Source organism: Zootoca vivipara, chromosome 5 (genome assembly GCF_965207765.1).
Source record: "Zootoca vivipara chromosome 5, rZooViv2.hap1.1, whole genome shotgun sequence".
In the NCBI taxonomy this organism is placed as follows: Eukaryota; Metazoa; Chordata; class Lepidosauria; order Squamata; family Lacertidae; genus Zootoca; species Zootoca vivipara.
This window is the reverse complement of record NC_142588.1, coordinates 56331358-56350079: the sequence shown is the minus strand read 5'-3', so window position 1 is coordinate 56350079 and position 18722 is coordinate 56331358. Positions and strand designations below refer to the sequence as shown.

The window sequence follows — 18722 nt, the reverse complement described above, 5'->3', positions numbered from 1 at the left end:
GCTAGCAGGATTGGGGGAGTCCAGGAGTCCAGGTCATGAACACGTCTCCCACTCCTGTACCGTCTCTTGAGTGCTAGGCAACTTCAGAGGCAGGCAAGTCATTGTTTTGTACACAGCAAAGTCACTGTTCTCCCGGCGGGAAAGGACCGGCCACGGGGAGATACAGTAGATATGCATCTGCCTCTGGTTGCAACTCTCCAAGTTGGGGAGGCAAAAGCGTGCTTGTAGTTGGATAAAAGAGACCTCAGCTGCCAACAAAAAGGGGTGTGTATGTGGCACTTGAGGCCCTGGGGGACAAGAGCAGGCTGCAACCCTGCGATATCTATTGTGTGTGTGTGTGTGTGTGCCTTAACTGTGTGTGAGTGCACAGCACAACACTGACCTGCTTCTAGGTTCCTTCTGAGTCATGCGGAGTTAAGCTAACCCCTCCCACCCACAGTGCTGGACCGTTAAATAGCCCCGCTGAATGTGCCCCTCGCAGAGCCAGCCGAAGCTGAGGAGAGAGAGAGAGGGGAGCGGGAAGTGGGCGCAGGAGGCAGTGATGGACGAGCCAAAGGGTAAGGAACCAAAATAAGTCGCTCTGAATTGGAACAGGGGGAGAAAAGAAAGGAAGGAAGAAAGCCAGGCATCCCCCCTCCTTTCCCTCCCCCACCCCCTACTCTCCCCCAAAGGAAGAAACTGAAAGGCGGCGCGGGGGGTGGGGGGGAGGAAGGATTTTTGCTGGCAGCTCTGCCGGGCTGTGATGTCAGCCTCGACACTCTCAGACAAAAAGTTTGAGGAATTCATGAATATTCATGGGGAGGGTATAGTCATTCGGATTTGCCATTCAAGAGGGAGCTGGTGGAAACGTCTTCCTTCCAAATGTGTCTCCCAGAAAGCAGGGGAGGCTCAGGCTGCACAAGCTCCCTGAGGAACCCTGTCCCTTTTGTGTGTGTGTGTGTGTGTTCCTTCCCGAGGTGATGAGTTCACCGTTAAGGAGATTTAGTTCAGTCCCTGAAACATGCAGGTTTTCTGCATTCCTTCCAGTCTGTAAAAGTGGCATGGGTTTTTCTGCTCCTAGTTTGCGCTGTGTGGGAAGCTAGAGATGAAAGTGTGTGTGTGTGTAGTTGTTTTTGTAGCAGAGAGAGGGCGACCTTGCCTCCGGAGGTCAGGAACCAATGAAATGAACTGTGGTAATTGGGACATGTCATGTAAGGTGATTACATGGAGCAGGGTCTCCCATGCAGGGTTGTTGTTTTCGTTGATTAGAATGAAGGAGATGGAGTAGATTCTACTTGTATGTATAACCATAACCTGGTAAGAGGGTGTGGGGAGGACACAGCGGTGCCTTGGAGTGTTTTTACACAAGCAATCCAACTGTTCCATATTCAGCACACCTGCTACTTTGTATTATCTTTGGCACTCCATATTGCATTAATCAAAATAATGTGTGGCACAGATTCTGGGAGAGAAGCTCCAATGTGCTTTTATGTGTCTAGTGTTGCCACTCTCTGTGTCATCGCTGCACCCAAGAGGGAAGGATTGTAGCTTAGTGGTGAAACAGATGCTTTGCATGCGAAAGGTCCTGGGTTCTGTTCTTTGCCTTTTCTGGTTATAGAGCCAGAGAGCATAGGGTAGGATCATAGAATTGTAAAGTTGGAAGGGATTCCCCAACGATAATCTAGTCCAACCCTTTGCAATGCAGGAATCATGGCTAAGGAATATTTGACAGATGGCTATCCAAACTCTGTTTAAAAAGCTCCAGTGAAGTGTCCACAACCTTCCAAGGTAGCCTGTTCCACTATCAAACAGCTTTTACAACCACAAAATTATTCCTAATATTGAGTTGGAATCTCCTTTCTCGTAAATTGAATCCATTGGTTCAGGTCCTATCGTCCTGAAAAGAAGCTTGCTCCACCATTCAGATATCTGAAGATGGCTATCATATCATCACTCGTTCTTCTCTTCTCCAGGCTAAACATGCCCAATGACCTCAACTATTTCTCATACGGCTTGGTTTCCAGACCCTTTGTCATGGGAAAAGCCTCTTTGCCTGGGACCCTGGAGACCTGCTGTCACCACCGGGCTAGACCACCAAATTTTGATCTGGTGTACAGCAGTTTTGTACCTATGTGAATGTGCACAGCAGGGGTCACCAACGTGGTGCCCTCCAGGTGTTCACCACATCTCCCATCATTCCTGACCATTGGCCAGGCTGGCTGAGACCGATGGGAGATCCAATCCACAACACCTGCTGCTGCAGTCATGTGATAAGAGGATGCAAAGCAGCTCAGGCTTTTCTGGCTTCACTGCTGTCAGAGCAAAGTGGCTTTTGTTTGTTTAGCAAAAAGTGCTGGTGGAAAGCAGTGGCTGCATCAAGGGACAGGTGTGAGTTGTGGAGGAGCTGGAAAGCTGTGAAAGCAGAAATGGGTCCGCTGGTAGTAACAAATGTACACAATGACACTCTTCATAGGAATATAGAGGGTACCGGTAGTATCATCTACCAAAGTAAATGGAATGTGAAAGTTGTCTATAAGTTGCATTGTTGCTACCGTAGCAGTAATCTTTTTCCCCTGACAGAAGGCTGATTCTTGAGTCTTGACTGTGTTCGGGGTTTCTTCTGCTGGCAACTCAAGTTGGGCTGTTACAAAATGTTCAGTTACCTTTCCCACACTTGATATGTTTTTTCTTTGTTGCCCAGAAAGTTGTGCCATTCGGTTTTCTGCAGCAGACACAGGAAAGCCTCTTCTCCTTTTTTGTGGTCTCCTGGCTCGTGGGCTTCCACTTCCCCTTGGGACAGGAAACGGAGGACCCACGAGGGGAAGCTTTACTTCATGCTGATGGGGTTGCCCTCTTTAAACCCTCATCCCCCGTGACTGATTAGTGTGGCAGAAAGGAAATCCAATTTGCCTGGAGTGATGCTGCTGCTGCTTCTCCCTCCCACTCCTTTCTCTCCATAGCAATCACCTTAGATAAGAAAATGAGAAAGTCAATCTCCTCTTCCCAGTATGTTGCTCAACAGGTATTTGTAATGGTCAGAAGTTGGTTTGAAGTATTCAGAAAAAGAGTGCTCATGTATTTGAGGAACATACTTTGCTAACCTCTTCCTGTAGGTTCTGGGGAAGAGTCTTAACTTCTATGAAATCACCCTTTGAGTGATTACCTCTGTGTGATGTGGTAACTAGAGGATAACTGGTGTATGACTGACAAAGCAGTTTGAGATGGGTGTGAGGTTCTGTTGATGAAATCACATCAGCTTTATCTGCCTGTTCCTGGATCATCTGGCCCCCTGATGGGGTGGGGGTGGGCCCCTTTGCAGATGCCTGGCAATGCCAACCCTTGACAGCAACCCTACTAGTTATGCCCATTGCATCTAGAGACTGAGGCTCTGAGCAGCTGGAAAATCCATGTAGTGTTGATGTACTTAGTGCAAACCATGGTTCCCTTTAATGTATGGTTCAAATCTGAGATTTAAAGCACAGTGCTTCTCCAAAGAATCCCAGAAACTGTAGTTTGTTAAGGGTGTGTCAGGATGCTGTCAGTGGCTCCCGGCTGATTGCCCAGGAAAGTATAAAGACAAGGAAAAGTTTCTTACAGTCCTTTTTTATTCCAGTCTTTACAGAGAGAGGCTATAGAACCCAGCCTCTTGGATAATGGCATTGTCTCAAGTGAATCCCCACCCCGTCTCTCCCGTTTCCTCATTCATCATCATGATCATCATCACCTCCTCTACGTGACCTCTGTCTTCAAGCTTTTTGCTCTCCTACTTTTAAGGCTCACCAGGTTCTGGAAGATGGAGGGTCTGGAATGCTTTCTAATGACAGCCTGTCAGTCAGGTGTTGCTCTGGGTCTCCCATGATTTCCCAACTTTTCTCCTCATCTGTGACCTCCCTGAAAGGGTCAGGATGGGGAGATGGTCTCCACCATTCCTCCTCTGCCCAGGGTGCTGGGAATCGTAGCTCTGTGAGGAGTAAACTAGAGTTCCTAGGATTATTTGGGGAAAGCCCTTAACGTTGAATAAATGTGCTTTAAATGTATGTTGTGACTGTGACCTTTCTTCACCATAATGGTCATGCAATACCAACTGCCCAGTGAAAGATGCCCAACCAGGCTCCTGACAAATCAGTGAGGAAAAGACCCAGGACCTAAAGCAAGATAAGTCTGAGCACAGAATCACAGAGCTGGAGGGGATCTTGTAGGCTATGTAGTTCAACTTGGTGGATGCAGAACGTGCAGCTCTAGAGCATCGCCAACAAATACTTGGCTAGCCTCTGCCTGAAGATTTCAGTGCAGTTAGGTGAAATGATGGTGGGCTTAAGGGAGGCTTCACTTCCTTGGTTGCTTAGAACACAGAACAAGCAAACCTTAGAACCTCTTGTCTACAACAGGGATCTGTCAGGTCTTGTCAAGTTATCTGTTTTACCATGTTGGTATTCTAGAGACTTCCTGAAAGTCTGGCTTGTAAATCTCCTATCTCTTTCCTTTGGTCAGTTCTTAATGGTGATGATGAACAGACAGATGAAAGTCTTGTCAGATAAAATTTCCAGTACTACTATGTTAATAACAAGTCTTGTTACTGAGCTTTCAGACCCTGCATTCAGGTCCCACTTGAGTTTGAACCCTGTCAGGTCTGGAGATAGGAAAAAGGAAAACTCACCATCAAGTTGTTACAATTGCATGCAGCTGTTCTTGGTCACCACTGCAGAGCATCATAGAAGGGCAGGAGATGTATCTGCCTCAACTGATCGTTGCTTCCAGGAAGAAAGCAAAGAGGGCTAGATCCTGTTGGAGTGGTGTCTTCAACAGGAGCTTGCAGGAGTCATAGTGTGCCTGTAGGAGATGCAAATTGTGTGTTCCTGGGTGGTCTCCACAAGATGCATCTTTGGGGAAAGTACCGTATTTCTGGCGTATAAGACGACTGGGCGTATAAGACGACCCCCAACTTTCCCAGTTAAAATATAGTGTTTGGGATATACTCGCCGTATAAATAAGACGAGCCAGCGTATAAGACGACCCCCAACTTTTGAGAAGATTTTCCTGGGTTAAAAAGTAGTCTTATACACAGGAAAATATAGTACTTATTCCAGACACCAAGCAGAGAGTGTCTCGTAGTATGTGGTCAAAGAAGGTCAAAACTGCCTTCTTTTTCCACATGGATATGAAAGATGCATTTCTAGAGAGCAAGAAACTTCCCATAGCACTGAACACAGCAGAACTCCAATATGCTAAGTGTTTGGCAAACCATTTCCCTAATTGCTTGTGTCTGACTAGATGTTACATAGTCATCATGCAAGTGTTTACTGCATAGTCTGCTTCCCAGGTTAGACAACCCACAAAATTGTTATCTTGTTCTCGTCAAGTCCTTTGCAAGAACCCAAACAGATTGGAGGTTGGAAGAGGCTGATAAAGTCGTGATGATGCTTCTCTTATATAAAAAAAATTCTTTTCCATGTTGGAATAAACAACAGAGGCTGTTATTCGTGATCATTATCCAAATGACAGGGTGTCGAATGTCTCGTTTTCAAGCAGAAGGCAGAGAGATGAGAAGGAGAGGAGACGCTGAGCTAAATTCAAATGCTTAAAAAAAAAAACCCAACCTGTATATCCCTCCCCCCCCAGCTTTTCAGAATGATAAGACCACAAAATATCATGAGTGGAAGAAACACACCACCATTTTCCAAAACCCCTTCAGAAGTATGCAAAAAGATATAATTCACATTATTTTCAATTTCTGCAATGTGAAGCGCAGCTGGAAATATTTAGCATCCATTTGTCTTTTATGAGGAAGGAACTGACAAGAACTTTCTAATGCTTCTTAGTATACTTCAGGAACATTTCATAACAACATTGAAATGTAATGGAAATGTTGGCAGGGTTCTTAAAAGAGCCGGCATTGTGTCCTATTACACTACAAAACAGTATGGTAAATAAACCCACAAAAGTTACTAGCTTGCTAAGTTTTATAGGCCACGCTATGAGGCCAGCAGCGTGCATTTTCACATCGCACAGCACATTGCGTAACTATGGCGCTCACTCCCACAAGAGGAGGAATGGCCACCAACTTGCTTAGCATTAAAAGATGATTAGACAAATTCATGGGGAATAAGGCAACCGACAGCAAACCCTGATGACTATGTCCTTCCTCCAATGTCAGAGACGGTAAGCTTCTGTATACCGGTAGTTCAGGATCATTCTGCCCCATCCTCTGCTACTCCATTGCGTGTTCCTTTCTCTGTAGGTAGAACAGAAACTAAGCAGGCTGGAGAAGGAAGGATGGGGCAGTGTTTCCCCCCCTGTGCTATTTCTCTCTCACACCTGCATGGAAATCCTGAACTCCTTTGACTGCCAGGCAAGATTTTAAACACATGATATTGGTTGGTCTTTAGCATTCTCAGAGAATCTGCCACCAACATGTGACCAATGCTTAGAAATAGCTGGGTGCAAAGCGACTCTGTAACCTTAACTATCTGAAAGTGAGCTGTTTGGAAAGCATATGTCCAGAGGCAGTGCGAGAAACTGCAGAGAAAGAGATCTCTGTTGATGCTCAAATCTTTGAAGGTGTGCCTCCTCTTCCTCCATTCCCTGGAGGATGGGCTTCTGATTCACTCTCTGCAGTCCATTACAGCACACCACCGGCAGTCTATAAACCTCATCCAAGGAGCATACGCATCTTGCATGACATGGGGTTATATCACCCTGTCCTCATGTCTAAAGAATTTAGAACACACATGTGGGGATTTTGATGATGGGGCCTGTGATGAAACGGCATGCTGCACAAAACTTTGTGCAAACAGCCAGGGCTAAAACCAAGTAAGGAAAGGCATATTGCTAACCCTTGTCTTCTCAGAACCCTCAGGAGTCTCAGGAGGACTCAAGATGCAAATACTCAACAGGCGTCTCAGCTCCATACATGCAACGGGTGACCATAGGGCTATCTTTACCCGGGGTGCAAGGGGTGCAGGGCACCCAGGAGCTGAATTCTGTGGGGTGCCAAATGTATACCTACTGTATATCAGTCCCCCTTGATCGGTGGCAGTGAAAAGCAATGGAGCGAAAGTCCCCGCCCCCCTCCTTTGTTGCTCTGTTACTCCATAGTGCAGGCATCCCCAAACTTCGGCCCTCCAGATGTTTTGGACTACAATTCCCATCATCCCTGACTACTAGTCCTATTAGCTAGGGATCATGGGAGTTGTAGGCCAAAACATCTGGAGGGCCACAGTTTGGGGATGCCTGCCATAGTGTCAAATATTCCCGACGAGTCAGGAAACAAAAACTTTGAGTTTGCTCCCCCCCCCTTTAAAAAAAAGCTCAACAACTTTTGCTTTCCCCCTTCCAAAAAAAGCTCAATAAAAGTTAATTTGGTGGTGGCTAAACTAAATTTGGGGATGCTGGGCAGATCTTCGCACCCCAGCTGTGCATATGCTAAAGACGGCCCAAAATTATCTAATACCGAAGGAGGACTTTGGGGCACCAGAGACAGGGGGCCTGAGTTGGTGACACACACAAAATAGAAAGCAGTACTTACTCACCCCTTACTGAGAATCTAGGCATAGGAACTATCTGTTGCATCTGCTGACCATTGCTGGTCATTGTAAGTTCCTGCGGTTGCAAATACACATCATACATTTAAAGTACTTGACTTCAACCCAAAGAAACCTGGGAACTGTAGTTTACCCTCACTGAGCTACAATATCGAGCATCCTTAACAAACCAAAGTTCCCAGGATTCTTTGGGGAAAGTCATGTGCCTTAAGTGTATGGTGTGTACGCAGCCTTGTGGCTCTGCAGGCAGTCCAGCAGCTCTCCTTGAGGGGCAGCAGCAAGGCCTGCAACACAGACAGCAGCATCAATGCCCAACCTGAATCCAGCTGTTCCTCTGTGGCACAGTGGTTTGGAGCACCATTGCTGTTTTGCCCAAGGAGTGTTGAAATGAACATCCCACTTACATGGAGGCCACATCCATGCCATACATTTAAAGCTGTTGTACCACATTTTAGCTTTCCCCAAAGAACCCTGGAAACTGTGGTTGTGAGTTGCTAAGAGACTCCTACGGTATCCCTGCCGCAGAGCGGCATTTCCTAGAGTTCCCAAGCCCTGGGAAGGAGGAGTGATTGTTAAACCGCTCTTGAGAATTGTAGCTCCGTAAAGGGAAGAGGGGTCTCCTAACAATTCTCCATCCCCTTAACAAACTGCAGTTCCCAGGATCCTATGGGGAGAAGTCATGGCTGTTAAAGTGGTATCCAGGGCCGGATTTAGGTTTGATGAGGCCCTAAGCTATTGAAGGTAATGGGGCCCTTTATATGTGATATTCTAGGGAGCAGGCTAGCAGGCGGTGCCCATTACTTACATCATAGGAGCCTACACAACACAAAACACTGTTGCTGTATGTAGGTTTTATATAATTTGTTTTTTATCTTATATTTTGGAAATGTACACCCAGTTTTTTCCCCTTTACAATTTTTTCTGGGGGGGCAAGAGAGTAGGGCCCTAAGCTATACAGTAGCTTGTTTAGCTTATACGTAAATCTGGCACTGGCACTGATAGAGTTTATATTGCCTATTGTGGGTGTAGCCTGAGAGGGGGAGCAGGGTCATGCCCCTCAGTCACCTTCACCCAAGCCGGCCACGCACCAGACCAGCTGTGTGTTTGGTGAGGATGAGAAAGGGCCCTTCTTGGGCACTGAAAAGCCTATGTTGGCACACACATAGGATCTACGCTCATACAGTGGTACCTCTGGTTAAGAACTTAATTCGTTCCAGAGGTCCGTTCTTAACCTGAAACTGTTTTAACCTGAAGCACCGCTTTAGCTAATGGGGCCTCCTGCTGCTGTCGCGCCGCCGGAGCACAATTTCTGTTCTCATTCTGAAGCAAAGTTCTTAACCCGAGGTACTATTTCTGGGTTAGTGGAGTCTGTAACCTGAAGCGTTTATAACCTGAAGCGTTTATAACCTGAGGTACCACTGTACTTGTTAAATTCGTGTCCTTTGAGGGTCACAGCTGGTGTGTGGTAGGGCAAGCCTGTGAAGTTTAACTGAACCCCCTTTCCTGAAAAATACTTCCTCTGAAAGGACCTGAAGTGTTGGAACATTTGGGAACAAGTCTTTGCTTTTTTGTTGTGTTTATCACACCCTCCCATCTTTCTGGGCTTCAGTTTAGCTGCCAGCCTCACCAAGGTGATTATCAGAAGCAGGTTCCTCACAGCTAACAATTTTGAGAGCCTAGGAGTTGTACCTGCCAACGTTAGCATGTGGTGTGCTTAACACAATGAACCATATGCCCTAAGAATAATTGTGAGCAAAACCAAACAAGTCAATGATATTGCAAATAGAATTGCTTTCAGACATTATCATAGACCGGAACAGTCTATCCTCTGTGGGTAAATACACTAAATTATGCTCCTTATGGGAGCAATCCATCTCAGAGCTCTTTGTTCTTGTCCTAAAAAGAACCTTTTAAATGAAAACAATACCATGACTTTCCTGAGAACTAACATTCAAAAACCGCCTGGGGGCTGAACAGAGAAATATCTTGGCTCTTTTTAACCACACATTATTATTTTTATTATTATTACAAATGATTTTGTACTGCTAAGGAGTGGGCCTCATCCTACATGAAACTATTAAAATGCTTGCAGTGTTAACTCCTTCCTTGTTTTTGTTTATATTTAAAGTAACCTTTAACTTAATGCTGCAAGAACTGCCAGCTTAAATGTCTGCATAACTCAGCTATTGTTGCAATAACCCGTACAGGCTTTGTTCTTCTTACGGTGTCTAATGACCACCTTTCAGTTTCTAAGGAGCTTCTGCTGCTGCTCTCCAGTGGTTGAGCTGAAACTCAGCCAGCATGTGACCTTTGCTAGGGATATTTTGCAATGGTGTTTTGAAGTTCGTTAACTTCTGAAACCCCACCTCTAAGCGGTGCTATAATTTGAATTGTGAAGGAGTACTTGCAGATTTTAGGAGTACTGAAGTTTGCTCCCATAGCTAAAAACATTTGTATGCTTGGCACCCCTAAAGGAAAATACCACAAGTTCTTAGAATCAGTGCTACCTTGGACATAGAAGTTATCTATGAAGACCCATTCCTAAAGCCACAGACTGACAAGTGGTGCAGGAAGACCCTATTTCCAACAAATAGCTTGTCCCTCCTCTGCCCCCTTCCAGCAGGATTGTAATAAAATCCTGCAGAGACTGCCCCTTCATTTTTACAACACATCCATTCACACCAAGTTGTTACTGTAATGCAGTCACACTGCATTGCTCTCAGCCTCCCTAAGTGTGGGAAGAGTAGGCTATAAATTAATAAATGAAATAAGACACCATTGCAGAGCTGTATACTGTCTATATTCTAGTATGCACACTTGGCAGAAGTGGAAGTTGGTGCTCAGTGGTGCCACAGAGCTTGCCCCATTTAAACTTTGGAAACAGCCTGCAGAGTGAGACAAGCTTGCTGACAGTTTGATGGGTAGCTCTTAATTTGAAAAAAAGGGACACAGTGTGAGTATTGTTATTTGGGACATTTAGAACCAAATATGAAAAATGCACAGCAAACAAAAGCTATGGAAGTTTAGCATCTGCTAGGAACACTTTGGTCAGTATTTAAAACTGCTTATATACCACAAACCAATAATGTGATTTGGATTTAAGCCAGTTTAGTCCTTTGTTCTTGATTGTACTTGATTGGCACTCTAGTATGGTGCATCTGCAACAGCCCACCTGGACGCCTTCATCTGCCCCAGCTGCAACAAAACATGTCTCTCCCGTATCGGTCTCAGCATCCAACAGCTTGACCTCCCAAACACACACGCACCAAGGGGCAGTCATCCATTGTCTCCTGAGACAGAAGGATGCCAACAAAGGATTTTCCTTTGTGGTGGTAGCAGTAAAGCCTACCACCACAGAATAAAACAAAAATTCCTCCGTACAAATCACCTAGTTCACGTTACCTCTTGCAAAATATAACCCTTTGTAAAATGATGTAAAGAAAAGTTTTAATGCTGAAGTTCTGCCATTTTCCCAATGTGGTGCTACTAACACTGTCATTTTATCTGAAACAGATTTCACCAGTACCTGACACTTTTCAAATAAATTGTGTTGGCCCCCATCCCTCCAAACTTGAGCTAACCATGAGAATGACAAATTAAGCAAATTAACTGATTTATCTCCTGCCTTCCTATAAGATCCAGCAGTTACGGTATTGTTGGAAATCATCCTCTAAGGAGACAATTGGAGGAGGATGTATGAATGAGTGAGCGAGTGGAGGCAATGAACTCAGATCACCCATGCAGTGCAGACACGCTGATTATTTCCAGCCGTTTCTACTCCTGTCCCAACAGCTGTAGCCGATTATACTAAGTCCCATTTCCTCACCAGACATGAACACAGTTACATAAAGCTGCTATGTAGGCAGCAGCATCTTAATCTCTTTGATGCCCCTAATAAGGTAAGTATGCTTGGTCCAAATGTGTGTACAGAATTTCTGTTTTGGGTAATCACATTCCTGAGCTTTTAAGAAGAACTAGAGGTGCTTCTTGGAGAAAGGTCAACAGGAAAAAAACCAAAACCTTTCTGCTTTCTTCACAGAAAGAAGCAGTGTTTGCTTTTCATTTTTTAAAAGTTTGCCATCCCTTGATCAAAGATCAGTTTGTTAGGTGGCCTGCATGAGGCCCAGGAAAAGGTGAATCGGGTGTCCTAGATAAATGGAGAAACAACTTTTTGCACTGTGTCATCTCTGTTATCTTGCTGTACCAGAGGGAGCATGCTACTGTCATAGTCATCAAGGAGAAGAGGAGAAGAAGAATGGCTCTTTTCCCAAAACCATCTGCTTATATACATTATTTACACAATGGGCCTTGCGTGATTGGCTACTTCAGGGCTACACCTGTGGGCCAATTATATTGTGGATTGACTTCTGCCTGCAGCCTGATTGGCTGCTCCTACAGGCCAATCAGGTAGCAGATTCACTTCTGCCAGCCGCCTGATTGGCTGCTCCAGCAGGCCAATCAGGTTGCGGATTCACTTCCACCTGGAGTTGGATTGGGTAGCTCCCACTGATTCTGAATCCTATTGTTCTAGGATTCAGCTCAGTACATAACACCCCTCCCCTCTAAGTTCCAGTCCTGCCCGGGAAGTTGCATTCGTAGTCCCCAAGGTCTGCTGGCCGCCTCTGTGTGCGTTGTGGCCTGGGGTGTTCCTTGGTCAGGGGTTCTGGTTCTGGCTCGTGTTCCGAGGCTGCTGGCTGTGCCGGGGCTGTCTGGTCTGGCGCCACTGAACCACTAGGTTGTGGCTCTGGTTCCGGTGTCCTTCCAGCCTCGGGGCGCCCCTCTGTGCCTACTGCTTCTGCTTCCCCTGCCCACCCCTCTCGCTCTACAGGCCTCACTGCCCTGCTGTCCCCTTGGGACCCCTCTGTCCCGCTCTCCTCCCGGGTTCCTCCTGGGAATCGTCGCCGTAGCTGGTCGCAGTGGCGGCGCCAACATTGCCCCCCTTCCGTTAGTACCTCGTACGACACGGGACTGGTCACCTTGGTGACTGTGGCGGGTACCCATGCTGGGCCTGCCCCAAAATTCTTTGCGTACACTGCGTCCTGGGCCACAAATGTCTGGGGGTTCCTGCCTTTCCCCACCACTACCTCATCCTGAGCTCTGTCGGGGTGAAGTCGGTCCAGTCTAGTTGCAAGGCGCCGGCCCATTAGTAGTTCAGCTGGGCTCCGGCCCGTCGTTGTGCTTGGGGTGCTGTGCTGTGCTAGAAGAAATGCGGCAAGGCGGTATTCCCAGTCCCCTTGTGTCATGCGGCGGAGGCTGTCCTTGGTGGTCCGCACCATGCGCTCCGCTTGGCCATTGGTGGCAGGGTGGAATGGTGCTGAGCGGATGTGGCGGATGGCGTTCTGCGCTGTGAAGGTCTGGAACTCCTCTGACGTGAATGCGGTTCCATTGTCCGAGACGAGGGTGTCAGGGAGCCCGTGGGTTGCAAAAAGCTTACGTAGTACCCGGATGGCTGCCGCCGTAGAAGTGGACGGTACCAGTGCGACCTCCAGCCATTTGGTGTAGGAATCCACCACTATGAAGAATGTTTTTCCCTGGAAGGGGCCAGCGAAGTCCACGTGCAAGCGTGACCATGGATGTCGGGCGGACTCCCAGGGCTGGACTGGGGCCCTTGGGGGATCCGGGCGGGATTCTTGGCAGGTCTGGCAGTGTTGTACCCAGGCCTCTATCTCTCTGTCAATCCCCGGCCACCACACATAACTCCTGGCAAGGGCCTTCATCCTCACTACCCCTGGGTGTGTCTCGTGTAGGGCTGTGAGGACCCTTTTGCGGAGGGGCTGGGGAACAACAACCCTGCTTCCCCATAACAGGCACCCCTTGTGGGCCGACAGTTCATGTTTGCGGTTTGTGTAGCCAGCGAATTCTGGCCCGGGGCTGCTGCTGGGCCATCCTCGCCACACCCAGTCCAGGACCCGGGAGATGACCCTATCTTTTGTGGAATGGTGCGCAACTTCTTGTGCCTGAATGGGTCGGTCGGGAAGCAGCTCCAGGGTCATAACCTCTTGCGCAGGCGCTGGGTCGGGGCCTGTTTCTGGTAGTGGTAGCCTGCTGAGGGTGTCTGCGTGGCCCATCGCCTTCCCAGGGCGGTGGATTAGTGCATACTGGTAGCCGGCAAGGAAAATTGACCACCTGAGGACACGTGGAGACAACACTTGGGGGGTCTGCTTCTCGGGGGCAAACAGGCCAAGCAACGGCTTGTGGTCAGTCACTATGGTAAAGGGCCGCCCGTACAAGAAATCATGGAATTTTTTTACGCCCTTCACGATTGCCAGACCCTCCTTGTCAATCTGTGAGTAGTTTCGTTCGGCTGCAGCAAGCGTCTGTGGAGAGGAGACGTTTGAAATCGCCCGGGCTCTCCTTGCACCTAGAGATGTCGCTACCGTCTCTTACAAAACAATAATGGAACGGCTGAAGGAGCACTTCTCACCACAGCCCTCGGTGGTAGCTTGCCGAAATGCCTTCTACGCAAAGCGGCAAGCCCCGGGGGAAACCATAACTGGGTTTGTGACCTCCCTCCGCCAAGCCGCCCGGCTATGCAACTTCTCAGAGTTGGAGAACATGCTTCGTGACCGCCTCGTCGGTGGCCTGAGGGACGAGATGTTGCAACGACGCCTCTACGCCAAAAAAGACCTCACGTTCCAGATTGTCAGTACATAACAACTGAAAAACAAAGAACTTTATTTAAACAAGCTTTCTTTAACTCCTAATTTGTGTCTGACCCTCCTCCTCTCTTTCTTTACTTTCTGTGCTGAAACACTTTCTGGTAGCTGCTCCTGTGCCATCCCTCTGTGTCACTACGTTTCTCTCCCTGACTGCTGCCCTAAGCCTCTTACTTAGTTTCACACACTTTGATACAGGTGCAATCCAACTTGGAATGCTGTGTTCAGTTCTGGTTGCCTCACCTCAAGAAGGATGATGGATCAATGAGAAGGAGTAACGTTGCTTTTTGTTTAGAGCAGGGTTTCCCAAACTTGCGTCCCCAGCTGTGCTTGGACTACAGTTTCCATCATCCCTGACCTCGGATCCTGCTAGATAGGGATGGTGGAAGTTGTAGTCCCAAAACAGCTGGAGACCCAAGTTTGAGAAACCCTGCTCTAAACGAAACACCACTGGCATGAAGCCCTCATAATGTTGCCCAGAAGGAAGTCCAAGCCTTGGTCTGAGAGAGCCCCACCAGTGTAAGGGGAGAGAAGTTTGTCGTCTTCTCCATGTGCCCCAAACTGGTTTAGCCCCCTCCAATCAGCATGGCCAATTGTCAGGGGTGATGGGCATTGTAGTCCAGCAGCATCTGGAGGGCACCACGTTGACTGCCTCTGCTGTAAAGCTTTTAAAGCAATGTGTAGTTTGGTGCTCAGAAACTCTGTTACGTGTGCAGAACTTTGACTCCTGTGTGCCTTTAGAATCCTGGCTTAAGATTTCCAACTTCCCCCCTTTGTAGTGCTACCCTGGCAACTTTCCATTTCTTCGCCTCTCACCCTTGTCCTATTGACAAGGCCCCCTTCACATGGAAGATAAGAAATGAGTAAGAACTGGGGCAAAACAAAACAGCATCATGTTTCCAAAAAATACAACTGTGCACCTTCCTCTCCCCGCCACCTTGTTGTGAACAAGGATGGAATTTACTGCCGAGGGAAATGGATGGATTTAGGAAAAAATGTCCAGAAGAGTTTGCGGAGGACAGAAAGGTCAACTAACAACAGTTTCCAACATAATATTTTGAACAAACGTTCCCCACCCCATGTGGAAAGTGTTAAGTCGGGACTCTCGTTCCTATGGTTACTTTTGGTCAGTTTCCTCAGATACCACATGTGCGACATCTGTGGAGAGGGGAATCAGAATGACATCCGTGTGGGTGAGAGAGTGATTAGCACAGGGATGTGGAACCTGGTGTCCCCCAGATGTTGTTGTTCAACTACACCCCCATCACCCCTGATCATTGACCATGTAGGCTGGTGCTGATGGGCCTTGGAGTCCAACACCTTATGGAGGATCACCCCTGCCTTAGGGATATAACCCTATGTACACTTTGCTGGGAGTAAGCCCCGTAACACATAGTGATCAGCAGCAATAAGAATATTCTTATAGATGGGCCTTTTCTAGAGCCCATTTTGAGGCAATGCCCTCAGCTGTGCTGTATGGCAAATTTATGCGGGCACCAATTCATGAGCGCCTTTGCCCTTGCATGTCCAATAAGGTAGAATCTGTCACTCACATCCTTTTAATCTGTGAATTTTATAGTGAAGAACGAGCTCGACTTATTTTACCCCTTTTATCAAAATTTATACCCTTACAATATTATTTGGAATTCTCCTCCGAAATCTTACGAAAATTCCTTCTGGAAGATTCCTCAAGTCCAGTATCATATGATGTGGCCAAATTCTGCACTTTAGCTATTAAGAAACGTAAATCTCTTCTGTTGAATAATACATTGCAAATTCCTTTTGTGTAACTGTTCTGCTTCTGGTCATGTTATTGCTGATTTTTTGTTTGGAATTATGGGGTACTTCGTATTGCTGGCTTTTGCTGTAATAAAACTGAACTGAACTGTTTCCCCATCCCTGCCTTAGGGATATAACCCTATGTACACTGGGAGTAAGCCCCATAACACATAGTGATCAGCAGCAATAAGAATACTCTTATTAGTGACAAAATCTGTTGCATATTTACTTGGCTTAAACCAAGGGTAATCACTGAGGTGCCCTCCAAATGTTGCTATTCCCATCACCCTAAATCATGGACTGTGCTGGCTGAGTCTGGTGAGTGTTGTAGCCCAAAATCTGGAGTTCACCACATTGGCTAGCCCTAGCTTAAACCTTCCTCAAGCTGGTGCATTCCAGATGTTTTGAACCACAGTTCCCATCAGCACCAGCTGGCCTTGGCCAATGGTCAAGGATGACAGGGACTTGTAGTTCAGAACACCCAAATGGTACACCAGGGTGGGGGAAGTCTGCCTTAAAGCAAAGTTGGGCAGATTTCTGGCTTCTCAGATCCAGTTTGCTTTTTAATTGAACCCCACGATTTACCAAATGGAACCAAGTGCTAATGACATACGGAAAGACCAATAGGACCAGCGGTGGCTAGTGCCCATTGAGATTGGTAGGGCAGAAGGCAGGAAGTCAACAGTAGGTAGAGTCGGAGCCAATGGCAGGTGCAATTGGCAGAGCCAATTGGTTCTAGCTGTGCTGTAGATGTGTTCTACAACAATGAGAATGAGGAATAGGAAGCCAACAGGCAGTGTCACTCCCTGGAGAGGTTATAAGAGGGCAGGCAGGTGGGGACTGGCTGGTGGCAGGATGCGGTTTCACTGCTCCACTTGCCCTATTGAGCTGCCGTAGATCTTCATCTACTTTATGCCTACCACTGTCTTAAAGCAGCGTTTCTCAACCACTGTTCCGCGGCACACTAGTGTGCCGCGAGACGCTGGTTGGTGTGCCGCGACGTGCGGCGACGAGAAGGGCGATTTGCATTGTCACGTGCCTGGCGGCCGCCAATAATCAACGCTGACCCACCAGAAAGCAATATTTCTCCTCCTCTTTCCCAAAGCTCAGTGCAAACGAGCCTGGCGGCCGCCAATATACGACACTAGCCCGCCGGACGGCTTGTGAAGCCTTATTACAGGAGATTGCAACCAACACAGCAATTGGCAAATGTTTCTTACAGTCATAATTATAGTCAATATAGGGCGGCACAGAGTTAATTTTTTTAACTTTTTTAATGGTGGTGTGCCTCGTGATTTTTTTCACGGAACAAGTGTGCCGTGGCCCAAAAAAGGTTGAGAAACACTGTCTTAAAGCACTTAGCTCTGTTTCTTATTGGAACTGAAATACTGCACTGGCCATTATTATTATTTTGGGGTTGGAAAGCCAGTTCTAGAAATGTGATGAGTGCAGGCACTGCCATTGTTCCCTCCTTCTGAAAATTGGAAGTCTGCCCACATGAATTAGCCTGAAATCCTGGCTGAGACTGGAATCTTACCTTATCAGTCTAGTGCAGTGAAGTCGCATAATAAGTTATTTAAAACAACAACAACAACCAACAACAACCTTCCCAAACCTCCCTTACTCCAAAAGTTCACTTTCTGTGACCTTCTTATCATAATCAGAGCAGGAAGAGTTACTGGCAGCAGCAGATCTTTGAAACGCCTCATTCCTTAATTTGTGGGGCAGTTTGTTTGAATGTTAGGGATACTCAAAGAAGAAGGAACAGCACACTGAAAAAAAACCTATCATAATTCTGTGTCTTATTTCACTGTGGAAACTTTCACAGAATATGGATTTGCAATAAAATAGTGAGAGGGGGTGTGTCTGTGAAAGGATCCTACTATGTAACCAAGATTGCAGGAGACACAGATTTATGGCCTTGCCACAATGTGAGTTTCCAAAGAAGAGGCACTGTTTGAAATGAAATTAATCAGAACAAATGGTGTTACGGCCAGGAAAGTTTGTATATTCTCGAGCTGAAATATTAACCATGGTAACGCAGAATCAATCGGCAGTGAGCTTTTATTTTCAGAATGAGACTAGTTTCCCAAGAAGAACTTTTCAGGGAGAAAAAAAAAGGCAATAGTTTTAGATTGTGTGTGGATTATGTAGCAAAAACAAGTACCATTGATACTGTGTCTCTCAATAATCTTACATAACTGGGTGTAGACGAGGAAGAAATCCCATCTTGTCCAAAGCTCCTTGAAGGAATGGTTGGGTATAAATCTGACAAACAAGCCATTTGTCAATATGACTTCTCCAAACTCTAGGACTTCTGGTCTCTTTTCAAAACACCATCACTGCACCTGTTACTTCTGGACAACAAATGGGTCTCTGTGTAAGAGCTCATTCACAAAAAAGGAAAATCCACTTCATTTGGTAACCTTTTCTCAAGATCTGCTCCCCCACCCCGCACTTGAACTGCTGTGATGTGGGGCTTCCTTCCACACTTGTATAAGGACTTTCATCTGGTCCTCTACAATAGGCTCTTGTCTTTGGATCCCCACTCCCTACAACTTCTTGTTTAAAAATACTTCAGAACTTTTTGTTCATGATTGTTTGGAATGGAAATATGAGCAATACGGAGCACAGAGCAGGATATTCATGCTGAACAACATCCACTGACCTCTTAAGTTTCTAGGAAGTCCCACTATGGAAGCTGACCTCTTGGAGACCAATCTAGGCTTTAAAGAGCAAAGTACACAGAGAAGAAAGGCAGATTGGG

At 46.7% G+C, this 18722-nt stretch overlaps 1 protein-coding gene across 1 annotated transcript in view; it reads left to right on the top strand.

The window, feature by feature from the left end:
- Positions 1-479: 479 nt before the first annotated feature.
- ENTPD1 (ectonucleoside triphosphate diphosphohydrolase 1) overlaps positions 480-18722 on the top strand; it is a 38066-nt gene continuing 19823 nt past the window's right edge. Inside the window, exon 1 of the mRNA XM_035133513.3 lies at positions 480-557. Within this exon, the coding sequence (XP_034989404.3) occupies positions 542-557 (16 nt within the window). The 5' untranslated portion in view covers positions 480-541. The remainder of the gene's footprint in view (positions 558-18722) is intronic.